Genomic DNA, 13319 nt, shown 5'->3' with positions numbered 1-13319 from the left:
GCCCCACCGAAGTCAAAGGTGAACTCCAAATGACCAGGATTTGGCCCCCACTACTTCAGCATTAACTTAGTCTGCAACCCTACTAGCGGAAAAATCATATGAATTACCACTTTGAGCCTCATGAGCAACTAACACTATTGCTGAACAAAGGTTTTATATTTTGTCTTCTCTGACTTTAAGATCTTGTACTACAATGGTTCAACACTGAGAGGTGATAGGTCACTTGGTACCAACTTGTTGTTTCCAACTGCTTTTACAGTTGTCCAGCATCATCAATGCAAAGAAGGGCCTGTAAAAACAGGCAAAGCAGCAGGAAATGGGAAGGAAGAGCCTACTTAGTTCTGTGCACTAGGCGCCACAGCTATGCAAGAGGAGGAAGAGAGGAAACAAAATTCACACACTACGACCAGAGCCACCAATGTGACTAGAATGTCTATGAGAGAAGGGCCCAAGTAGCAGAGAAACATATGCAGAGAAAGAAGAGGAGGGGAATGCAGCAAAAAGCGTGGTGGAAGAAAAGAGAAAACAGAACAGATGGGAACAAGAGATAAAAATGAAGAACACAAGCACACAGTATATGTATCTTTCTTCAGAAAGAGACTAAACACTTATCACATTTAAAAGACAGCTAAATGTATCTAAATACTTTGCATGTAGAGAACTGCTGGTGCAGCAGCCACAGATACATTATGGGACTGCAAATGGGGGAAGTGATCCTCATGGCCACAAATGGGAGGGGAGGTACCCGTAAGATAATCGCTCTTTATTAAGCTGTGATCGACACTATGAAAAAAAATATACGGGTGAATACCTTATACGATCTTTTAAAATCTATTTTAACATGTTCTAAAGTACAACAGTGTAAGTCAGAAAACTACATTGTGTTATTTTTCATTCAAAACTCAACTGCAATATTTTGAAATATAAGGTCACTCCAAATATTCTAAAAAGAAAGTCATTCTTAACCAACAAATAAGTTGATGAAAGTTTTTACATTATTAAAAAAACTCATTTATACCTTTGTAATGATGTAAAGAAATTTAAAAGCCAGATGTACTAGTGGAGAAGGAGACCCGTTATCCCGTACCACATCCAGCAATAAATGCATCATCCACTCTAGAGAAGAAGGAAGGGTGGGGTAGAAATAAAACACAGGAAGCATTTGAATTAGCTTGCATGTTTCTAATCTAAGTTAGGCAGTGGCTGTATAACAGTACATTGCATACTGTTTAACACCAGCCACAGCAAGCTTACAAGGCAAATATGAATCATATCAGTTTAGCAGCTTGTGTCAAAAAATATTCACAAAAAACAGAGATGATGTTCCTACCTAGGTGTGAATCCAACAAGTGAGGTTGTTCCTGGTACTTGTCCATTATAACTGAAAAAAAGAGATTTAAATTATTCAAGTGTGATGTCCTTAATTAGGCTAAATCTACACTATGAGGTAGGGGTGTGACGTCCACCTCACGTAAACACCTGTATAAATACCAGTGTAGCCGCAGTAGCATGGATAGCCGAGGCACAGCTTAGTTGTGCTGAGCACAAACCTGCCTAAACCCCTGGGACACGTACTCAGAACCTGCCTGTGCTACTATGTGTCTGTGAGCTGGGAATCATATCCTTAGCTCATAGTGTAGACATATCTTTAGCGTGCAGAAAGTGTTAATTTTATTTAAATATACTCCCTGCTACAAAACTTTATACTAAAGTGTTTCCACCTTAATGGCTAAATGCTGACACTGCCCTCCACTGTGTATCAGAATACCAAAGAGTACAAAATTCTCAGAGAGGTTACCAGTATCATGCATCCTGTCCATTAATATAGTATGAGGTTCATAGTAAAGACACCCACAGACCCATACAGTTCCCTCTAGGCCTCTTCCACATTGCTAAAGGAAAACCTATAAGTATAGAGATGAAGAGATGTGAGTGAGGTCACTATTATACCTCCCCACCCCATGTGTTGCTGTCCTCAACTTGATAATATCACTATAGTTCTCCATTCCCAAGATCAAGCAGTCAGCCATATATTTCTAACAGAGCACTGCAAATGAAGGACACCATTATACTGAGTGTGGACTGTAGCTGCTGCAAGTAGACCAGCCCTATCCTGCACCCCAATAGCTCAGACTTATTCCCCTTTCACCCCTCCCATTGTTCGTCCTCTTGACATACTCCTTTTCCCACTTATCTTCAAGGCTATTGCATTCTACTCTGTCCTTCACCATCAACAGCTACTGATTCCAGATGAAAATCCTCATACACAGACTTCTAGAGTCCAAGCAGGGTAGGAAAAAGGCTGCTGGAGCCACTATCATGCAGATCCAACAGCAACCAATGGATCACATATGAGAGGCTACTCCAATGCTGGAGAAGTGGACACAGGAAAGCAGCCATGAAGGAGCGCCACCATTTCTTCTCTCCAGGCTGAAGAAACTCTTCAGCATACAGCTCAGCTACTCTGGCTATGAGTTTAAGCCAGGATGTGGGCTTTGTGCAGTTCTCATCTCTACTATTTCAAGCTGCCTGCCTGACGGCAGACTTCAGAAGACAATACTGCATTGTTTCATATTTGGAAGGTATTCTTCTCCAGTATAAGAGCTAGCCATTTTTTTTTTTTAATAAAAACAAAAGCATAACTTTTTTCAGAAACTGATAGGTAAAGCCCCTACCCTGACTTGCCAGGGAAGCTTCCTACTCACTGTTGGCAAGTGGATTTCTCATGCCCTGCCTGAACAGCTACAAACTGAAGCCAGTGCAAAAAAAACTCTAAAGAACCCCTTTCTACAGTAAAATGCTGTACACCTGCAAGAGATTTCCATGTCACCTTCTATATCATGGTCACAGCAATGTATTTTTTTATCCAGGGAAATTCTATCTAGGGATAACCAAACAACCTGTACTATGCATTTTAGTATTTGTAATGCCAGGAATGCAACTCGTCACAACCTCTACAAATAAAGCACCTTTAATTTAAAGTCAAAGCCAATCTAAAGAATTTAGAGCAATAAGAATTAGATTTCAGAAAAGATCATGCAGCAAAAAAGTATTGCATCAACGATAACTTGCATCATTTTAGAGATTTGCTCAAGTAGGAAAATGTCCTATCAACAAAGGACCAAAAAAATCAAGATGAAATAGTAATGGTCTTGGCCCAAAATGACAAGAAAATCAATTAAACAAACAGCAAGTCCCTGAAAAGCAAGTCCAAGCAAAACTGAATCATCTCAGCAATAATGAACCACGCTGAAACGGAGATGTGTAACATATACATATTACTATAGGACATAACTGCCAGTGAAATCAAGTTATAGCCTAAATCAGTGCTTCTCAAGCTATCTGATGTGCGGGACCAGCAATTTTTTTTTCCAATGTGAGCGCAGACCGGCAGCCGATGGCTCACAGACCAGCACCAGTTCGCAGACCACCACTTTGAGTAGCACTGGCCTAAACAATGTTGTTTTTCCCCCCGTCACTACACTCTAACATATTGTTTCTTCTTTTGGCTGTTTCCTTCTCACCCCATCGGGTTATTCTTCTTTCTCTGTATCCCTTATCTCTCTTAGGAAAAATGTACTCTTTTGTCCTGTAAAACCAAAATAACACCCTTCTAACCCTTCCTTTTTTCTGCAAACCATTCTGCTCTTTATTCATTTGTTCCTCCCCTTGTGTTTTTTCCTTCTCTTCACCATACCAATTGTTAGGACCTAGATTCAATGCAAGTTTAACAACATTGTACTAAAAATACCACTAGATGGCACTGTGAAACCAACTTATACCAATCCACTAATATTGTTATTTTCACACCTATAACTCCACTGATATGGTAACACAATGCTTATCTATTAGCAACAATCACAATTCTGCAGGTCTTACAAAGGCCAATATCCTATTGAAGTCAATGATAGCTTGAGTTCTCCTGTCAACTTAATTACTCCAGTCTCCATGAGCAGCAGTAGCTATGTCAATGGGAGAAGCTCTCCTGCCGACATAGCACAGTCCACACCAGCACTTAGATCAGTGTAACTTGCATCGCTTGCGGGGGGAGCGGGACGACGACTTATTCACACCCCTGAGCAACATAAGTTATACTATAGACAGTGGTAGTGTGTACATAGTCTCAGTACCCTGACAAATTGCATGCCCATGATGCTATCCAGCAATTTGAAATAAGCCCTAAAATCATAATGTTAGAAAGAGTGAACAGGGAAAATAGTTTTTTTCCCCATGCTATAATTTCACTCTTTAGTGTTCAACAAATTAAACTAGTACCACTGGATAGATCTTCATAGGAATTCCCACACCAGATTAGACTAGTAGCCCATGCAGTCCAGTACCCTGCTTCTGACAGTGCCCAGTACCAGACACTTTAGAGCAGTGGTTCTCAACCAGGGGCACACGTACTTCTGGGGGTACAAAGATCTTCCAGGAGGTACATCAATTAATCTAGATATTTGCCTAGTCTGACTGCAGGCTACATAAAAAGCACTAGTGAAGTCAGTACAAACTAAAACGTTATACAGACAATGACTTGTTTATACTGGTCAATATATTATACACTGAAATTTAAGTACAAAATTAATATTTCAATTGATTTATTTCATAGTTACATGGTAAAAATTAGAAAATAAGCAATTTTTCAGCAATAGTATGCTATGACACTTTGGTATTTTTATGCCTGATTTTGTAAGCAAGTAGTTTTTAAGTGAGGTGAAACTTGGGGGTACGCACGACAAATCAGATTCCTGAAAGGGGTATAATAGACTGGAAAGGATGAGAGCCACTGCTCTAGAGAACAGTGTCAAAAAGCCCTGTAATGGACAATTATGGAATATTCTGCCCACAGATTAAGTTTCTTCCTATCATTAGGCAGTTACTGGTTGGCTTATGCCCTGAAGCACGAAGGTTTAGACCCTGCATAATGTTTTTCCTACCTAATGTAACTGTAGAAAATTCTCATTTTACACACAAGGTGTTTAATCCGTTTTTTAAACCTGCTGAATTCTTGAATTCAGTGATACCTTTTGACAGTAAGTTCCACAGGTTATGCATTGTGTAAAAGAGATATTTCCTTTTATCAGTCTTACATGTGTTACCTTTCAGATTCACAGGACAACCACTTGTTCTTGTGGCATGTTTTTTGACTGCCAAAGGACACTAAAGAGAGATTTTCAGTGTGCTGTACACAATGATGACCAAGTCTTTTCCCTGAGCAGCTACAGTTAATTTAGAACCCAGGAAGCATCCATGAGTTTTTCTAGTAATTCCTTCCAAAGTGCATTACCTTTTATTTGTCAGTGCTGAATTTTATCAAGTGGACCCACCGATTCTTTTGCAGGCTTCCTGCTTCTGAAATACTTCGGGAATCTTCTGGGTTTCTGGTGTTTGTTTGTTTGTTTTTGTTTTTTTTACAGCTTTAGCTATTGGCTCTTCAAAATCCATTTTGGTCCTTTAATTTCCCTCATACACCGCATGCTGTACTGTATGTTCCTACTTGTGGGCTTCACCTGGATCAGATTTCCAAGTTTTAAAGGATTTGTTTGGCTTGAATAGCTTCTCAAACCTTGCCATTTAGCCACACTGATTTACTACTTGCCTGCCTGGTTCCCGTTTTGTTCAGCAATATGCAGACCTTCTGAGGCTCTACTTGGTTTGGTTTGGTTTTTTAAGTTGCATCCATGTCATCTCAAAGATTTTACTTCTTTTACTTTTAACTTCAGAGCCTTTTTTGACTAGTCTGCATTTTATTGAAGTCTCCCTTTCTAAAGTTTAGTGTTACTTTATTCCTTTTAATGGATGAAAAACTGGCTTTAGTTTGTTACAGTTATCAGTCTTTGAATATCACAAATTAAACATGCATGGTAGACTTTTTGTAAACTCTTGAAATACACAGCTAAGTAATATTTCGCTGCACTTTCACGCATGGATCACTTAGCTGCATACTTAGTATCTGTAAGGTGCATAGGACTCCATAGAGCAGCAGAGTGAGGTTTCCCTCTCTGCACCACACAAAGCACGTAGTAGCCCTTACTCAGTCCTTTATACCCTGAAGAATCCATAGGACATTGTGCCTACACCCAAATACACCGTACAAAGTTCAAAAGTACTAGTGAAAATTTGCTAACACATAATTAAATTTGTTTTGCATCTTACTGCCTCATCCCTTAAAAATTACACTCTGGGAAGGCTGTGCTTATAGGTGAAAAGAAAATATACAAGCCATGGGTAATGATAAAACAACAAATATCAGAAAGGACATTATATAAAATTAATGCAAAAGATGAGACTGGAACACCATAAAAATTAAACTGATGTTCGCTGATTTAAAAAAATCGAACATATCACATTACAATACATGTGCATCTAAGATTGTAGACCTAAATTTTTTGTATGAAACACTGTAGTACAGTGTCTGAAAAACAGAATGCAACTGTATAATTAGAGACTACTATGACCCATAGAAAGCAAAGTTAAGATTGCACACACAACCTTAACTTGGAAAAAGAAAAGGAGTACCCGTGGCACCTTAGAGACTAACAAATTTATTAGAGCATAAGCTTTCGTGAGCTACGCATCCGATGAAGTGAGCTGTAGCTCACGAAAGCTTATGCTCTAATAAATTTGTTAGTCTCTAAGGTGCCACGGGTACTCCTTTTCTTTTTGCGAATACAGACTAACATGGCTGCTACTCTGAAACCTTAACTTGGGCATTTCTTGACTTGAGTGCTTAATCACACAACCTTAACATTCTAATAGAAGTCCTCTTCCATGGAATGTACGTTCAATAGTAATTTTGTCAAAAAAACATACAGAGCCCTCTTTAGACATATGCAATATATGCAGCTGCATAGGGTACCTGAAAATTTGGAGTACCACTGGGTCTTAGTGTCCACCCTCCTGGCTTTCCTATCCCTGTTCTGACCCTTCCTGCAGGCTCCCACAGCTGGCTGCTGCAGCCTGGTGAGTCTTCCTCCCGAGGGGATCTAGTAGTTAAAAGTGAAAAAGTCTTCCAGCCTGCCCGACCTATTAGCACAACATTGAAACTTGTCAAAGGGTAATGAAGCCATTTAACAGGCACTTGCCAAACCCCAGGTATACATTGTCAGTTTCTGAATTTACTGACAAAAACAGTTGCGCATTACTGTAACATTTACTCAGAACATGTTAGTCTACAGGACCTTAGTTTGAAATTTGCTTTAAAAATATATTTCATTAGTGAGTTGGTGAAGATTATAAAATCACATCTCTTAAAAAATTCTTGCATAGATTTTTAGATGCACAATCATCTTCAGCCTTAAATGCTTGAATCTTCAGATGAATCGTTTTTTAAATAAATCCTTCAAGACCACCCTTATCTAAAATACACATTTTAATTACTATAGTAAAAAAAAAAACAAAAAAAAAAACAAAAAAAAAACTTGCTTCTAAAGTCTTCCTGTCCATTCCTTTCTCCCTTCACCCCCTCTCCCTCCACCCTCACTGAAGAGAGCCCTTAAAGGGACAACACCCCTTTCCTTCCAGATAGCTGGACAAAGAGTTTCCTTTTCTTTACTTCTGACTAGCTGATGAACTAGTTTTGAGAAAATCCTCCAGCAAAATCAGTACCTTAGTAAGATATAAAATCCTTTGTTATGCCTAAAATCTTTGGAAACATTTTTTAAAGTTGGTGAAATTTCATAAACATGTCTATTGTTATGGAGATCACACAAACTAATTTAGTGTTCCCTTTTTCTAAAAGCATTGAACATTGTTATGAACACACTAAACTTCTGTGACTGATTTAAAATAACGTCTTTGTTGCAGTGAGTTAAATATGTAGAAATCTGGAATGATTACTTTATGAAGGCTTAAGAGTACATTTAAAATCAGCTTAGAAATACTGATTAAGAAAATGTAAAACAGAGAAGAGCTGCATCTTGTATTCCATAATATTTAATGTTGTATTCAGCAAGACAGCTGACTCACCCTTACTACAAAGTTTTTGCAAATAAAACTCTGACAAATTACAGGGCATATCAAAAAACCTGTGACTGATTTTTTTTCCCCAAGTTTAGTGCTTTTAATAGGCATCTTCTGCATGTCCATTCTGCGTGATGGAGAGGGTACGGGGGTCTCTGTGGGGAACTGTGATTCACTGCCACCGTGAGGCAGGCCGGGCATCTTGCTATCCTTTGCTGACTCATCCCTCTCCACCCCCATCCCCCGGCTGCAAACCTGGGCTGCAATTGGGCATAGGGGCACCAGTTTAATAATACTACGTAGGACCCCATAAATCCTAAGGACGGCCCTGACAACATACAACATCTGAAATAATATTTTAAAAAGCCAAAAATGTTTTCTTGACATTATCTAAATAATTGCTGGAGAAAATAAGTCACTTCTTCACTATTTCCATATTTGTACAGAGCTGAATGTGTGTCATGACAATCTGGCCCAACCAATTGATCTCTCCCTCACTTATCTTTACTGCAGGTATCACCTTTGTTAACTGTCACTTCTCTGGTTTCAGAGTAGCAGCCGTGTTAGTCTGTATTCGCAAAAAGAAAAGGAGTACTTGTGGCACCTTAGAGACGAACAAATTTATTAGAGCATAAGCTTTCGTGAGCTACAGCTCACTTCATCGGATGCATTTGGTGGAAAAAATGCATCCGATGAAGTGAGCTGTAGCTCACGAAAGCTTATGCTCCAATAAATTTGTTAGTCTCTAAGGTGCCACAAGTACTCCTTTTCTTTTTGTCACTTCTCTGTGATACTTCTATTAATTTCATCACAGTAGCTGCCTAATATACTCTATACACCTACAAGACCTTCTATACAAGGATCTCAAACCATCTCACATATAACAGTGATTTAATTTTCACAATACCCTGTGACATACTTAAATATTAGTCATATCTTAAACACAAGGAAATACACACAGAAGACCTAAGGCCTAAGTTTTCAGAAAGCATCCACTAATTCTGGGGTGTCTAATTTGAGACACAGTTCTTATTTTCAGAATTGCTGAGCACCTACAATTCCTGTTTGCAACTTCCATTGAAGTAAATGATCAGCAATTCTTATTTACTTTCTCCACATCAGTCATGATTTTATAGACCTCAATCATATCCTCCCTTAGTCGTTTCTTTTCCAGCTGAAAAGTTCCAGTCTTATTAATGGTAGGTTTCAGAGTAGCAGCCGTGTTAGTCTGTATTCGCAAAAAGAAAAGGAGTACTTGTGGCACCTTAGAGACTAACAAATTTATTAGAGCATAAGCTTTCGTGAGCTGTAGCTCACGAAAGCTTATGCTCTAATAAATTTGTTAGTCTTATTAATCTCTCCTCATATGGAAGCCATTCCATACCCCTAATCATTTTTGTTCCCCTTTCCTGAACCTTTTCCAATTCCAATACATTTTTGAGATGGCATGATCACATCTGCACGCAATATTCAAGATGTGGGAGTACGATTTATACAAAGGCTCTTTTCTAAAGCATATTTTTCCTTCTGCTTAACACAGCGATGAACTCTTACTTCCATGTTCTTTCCACCCTGATGTTCTATTCCTTGCTCATCATTTTATCCATCTTTATATACTCTATGCACTGAATTCCCTCCCATACCCCCGATACCAGGGCAACCCTATCCTCAAATCCCTCCAGAGACCTACTTTTGTTAGGAATCAGCCCCCAAAACAAATGAACAGAATTTAAAGTTTGAGGAAAGTTACTTAAGCAACTCCTTCCTCAGGGCCTCACACTATCTACTTTCTATGCCCCTCCTAGACTAAGCTTTTCATAGCACAGGTTGTCAATTGTCTTGTACAGTCACAAGCATGCTGTCAGTACTTGGAAACAAGAATAATCCAATTATGATACAACGCAGTCAGACAAGTGGCTAAATTGGGATCAGAACTCACATCTTTCAACTCCAAGACCTGTGCTTTAACAGTTAGATGGCAATGCTTCATTTCATGAAACCAATAATCAAACAGCAGTATTACAAAGAGAGGACTAAAAAGGTCCCCTTCCTGCTTGCATCGACTTCAGTGGGACAAGGACTGAATCCAAGGATAGATAATTCACCCTTAAAGTCAATTATTAAAAATATATATATCTAAACCTACTGCTTGTTCATTCTGTTTCCTTGATACACTGAGAGAATCTTGTGTTACATGACTGTTCAGACAGCCAAGAGAGCACTGACTCCCATTATCATGGCTACTAAGCTTGGTACATCTATCTGGAAGGTAAAGTGAATAAATAATAAAACTAATCTTCCTCTGAATAATTGTAAGAGCAAGAATTGGTGTAAAAACATTTGTTTACACCTGTCCTATCAGGTTATTTCAACCAACATAAAAATATACTCCCTATAGGTTGTACATCTTCAAACCAAGAAAACTTACCTATGAATTTTTCAATTGTCACCTCTCGTGTTCCCAGGTCTCCATATATTCCTTTCAGGCTGTTAATTAACCCTCTGATTTCCTGACTCTCTGCGAAACTCTCCAATATATTTCCCCTGGCAATGACATCTGGCTCCCGGCACCCGCCTTCCTCTTGTTCAGAGCCATCCCCATTCATCTCACTCAAAGCCATTTCCAAAGAGAGTAGCCAATTCTTCCCTGGTAATATAAGAACAAACAACCATTTACAATTTAATTAAACCCACATCAGGCAGGGTGAGATAAAAGAGGGGCTGCCACCACCCCAGACCCAACACCCCACAGAAGGGGAGTGGGCAGGACTGAAAGAGGGGTCACCATCCCCCGAGACCCAACATCCCCTGCCAAGGGGTGGGTGGGATTGAAAGAGGGGCCACCACTCAGGGGTGCTGGAACAATCTGGTGCAGAGAACCACTGAACCAAATTGTAAACACTGGATATAACGGAACGTACTTCAAGCCAGGGGTGTGGCAGCACCCCGAGACCAGCATCCCACAGCTGGGGAAGGAAGTTTGAAAGAGCCGCCATCCTGCCCAGGGGCCGTTCTTCCCCTAGCTGACTCCCGCTCCATCTTACACCAGGAGCCACTCCCACGCTGCAAGTCACTCTCTCGTGGGCTCCTCCCCCCCAGCACGCGGGATGCGGCTGCTCCACTGCCCTACCCCATCCCGCCGTGTCTCGAACTCCCACGGCTCGGAACCACTACCGGAGGGGAAGCTCCATCTCCCGCTACCCCGTTCCCCGGGGACCCCTCACGCCCTCCGTACGCGGAGCTGCTGCACCCGGAGCCACGGGCGGGGCTTCCCGTCCCCGTTGGCTGGGGCAGTCCAGAGCCGGGGCCCAGGAGCTACCGCGTTACCCTGGCAACCGCTGCTCCGCTACCGGAGGCCTCTCAGCGGACGGAGCGCGCCCGTCCCGTGCTCAGCCCCGCCCCGCCCCGCCTGCCTCCCGGCTACGGGGCGCCGCGCGGAACAAAAGAACGCAGCCACAGCTCAGTTGCTGAACGCGGCCACGCCTCTCCTTGCGGCGGCGGCGGGGAGTAGGCGGGCCTGGCAGAGCCCCGGCTCCATGAGCTCCACTCGCAAACGTGGAGGGGGTGGGGTTGTGGGAACAGCCCGTCTCCGTTAGCCTCGGACCCACAGGGGCTTGCCCGACAAAAGCCGCGTGGGGAGGCGTTAAATGTCTCCTCACGCTGTGAACTTTCCTTTGTATCAGAGTCCCAGGGCCTGAAACGTTGGTGACTGTGGGGGGAGCGAGCAGCCACTCCACTGCCCCCCATTAGCTATGTAATCCTCACACGGGCTCTGTGGGCCAGGCAGGTGTTCTCCCCCCTCCGCACATGCAAGGTCAGGCCCCTTCATCCAGCATTTGATACAGATCATAGAATATCAGGTTGGAAGGGACCCCAGAGGTCATCTAGTCCAACCCGCTGCTCAAAGCAGGGCCAATCCCCAATTTTTGCCCCAGATCCCTAAATGGCCCCCTGAAGAATTGAACTCACAAGCCTGGGTTTAGCAGGCCAATTGAGCTAGGATAGTTCTAGATGCCCAGTTTGAGATGCCTTGGGCTCTGTTCTCAGAAATGCCCTGTATCCCCAACTCAATTTGAAGTCAGTGGGAGCAACCAGCGCTGAGCATCTCAGAAAATCAGGACCTACTTATTTCAAAGCTGGGTGCTCCACAACTGAGGCACCAACCTTCATTGACCCTTATGAAAATGTTGGCCCATATCACTTGCCATATCACTTTGTCAAAGCAAAAAGAAAAGGAGTACTTGTGGCACCTTAGAGACTAACAAATTTATTTGAGCATAAGCTCAGCTCACTTCATTGAATGCATCTGATGAGGTGAGCTGTAGCTCACGAAAGTTTATGCTCAAATAAATTTGTTAGTCTCTAAGGTGCCATAAGTACTCTTTTTTTTTTTTTTTTTTTTCCCCCGCAGATACAGACTAACACAGCTGCTACTCTGAAATTGTCAAAGCAGGCATTAGAATTCAGGTGTTCCTGGCCCCTAACTCTGGGGGACATCCGCCTCTAGTTTAGCACTTATGCCAGGTGTTAGAAAGCAGAACCATCAGTCAGAACCCTTCTTTGACAGCCTTTGGAAATGGGTACACATGCTATATGAGGTGATTGAGCTAATCAGTTATAACTAATACTGTTACACTCCAATAAAAAGAGTGTGGTGTCTGCCAGCCTAGTAGTCAGCGGTAGACAACCTACTTGTAGAACTTCCCTATCAAGCCTTGGATTTGCTCTGGATGCATGTGACCTGTTTGCTATGCATTATTAGACTATCCAAAATTCACACTAGGATGTCTGTGGTCCCAAAATAGCAGCTTTGTCCAGCTCAGCAAATGCAGAATTCTGCTCATGCCAGTAAGAGCTGCACTGAGTTTGTCTCAGAAGTCACTCTGCATAGGTTCGCAAAAAGAAAAGGAGTACTTGTGGCACCTTAGAGACTAACAAATTTATTAGAGCATAAGCTTTCGTGAGCTACAGCTCACTTCATCGGATGCATTTTTTCCACCAAATGCATCCGATGAAGTGAGCTGTAGCTCACGAAAGCTTATGCTCTAATAAATTTGTTAGTCTCTAAGGTGCCACAAGTACTCCTTTTCTTTTTGCGAATACAGACTAACACAGCTGCTACTCTGAAATCTGCATAGGTTGTAAGCAGAATGGCTAGCAGACAATCAGATCACTCCATTTATGATCCTATTTCATGAGCAGTTGTGTGTTATCTGCATAGATGTTTAGTCCATACAGAAACATGCATTATATATTTTAGCACAGAATAAGACAATGCCCAATCCTGAGCCAAATCATATTCAGTTCTGGAAATAAAATGAACTGTTTTCATACAGTCATTCTTGGGGGGGGGGGGA

At 41.5% G+C, this 13319-nt stretch overlaps 1 protein-coding gene across 6 annotated transcripts in view; it reads right to left on the bottom strand.

Annotated features, from left to right (window-relative positions):
* The window catches only part of TBCD (tubulin folding cofactor D), a 292421-nt gene that overhangs the window by 269780 nt on the left and 9322 nt on the right, over positions 1-13319 (bottom strand). For 2 of the 6 annotated variants that reach the window (XR_006275752.1, XM_038372284.2), the window contains exons 1-4: positions 11290-11451; positions 10391-10609; positions 1331-1381; positions 1019-1116 (exon numbers count right to left, since the gene is read on the bottom strand). Coding sequence is in view for 5 of the 6 variants with exons in the window: in XM_038372284.2 (XP_038228212.1) it covers positions 1019-1116; positions 1331-1381; positions 10391-10583 (342 nt within the window). In the remaining variant the exon portion in view is untranslated. Of the gene's footprint in view, positions 1-1018; positions 1117-1330; positions 1382-10390; positions 10610-10883; positions 11036-11197; positions 11452-13319 lie in introns of those variants that run through there. The other 4 variants (XM_038372287.2, XM_043497516.1, XM_038372285.2 and 1 more) reach the window with 3 other exon arrangements.

The sequence above is a fragment of the Dermochelys coriacea genome, chromosome 14, assembly GCF_009764565.3.
Source record: "Dermochelys coriacea isolate rDerCor1 chromosome 14, rDerCor1.pri.v4, whole genome shotgun sequence".
Classification (NCBI taxonomy): Eukaryota; Metazoa; Chordata; order Testudines; family Dermochelyidae; genus Dermochelys; species Dermochelys coriacea.
The sequence above is the reverse complement of the archived record's forward strand: the minus strand, read 5'-3'. Positions and strand labels throughout refer to the sequence as shown.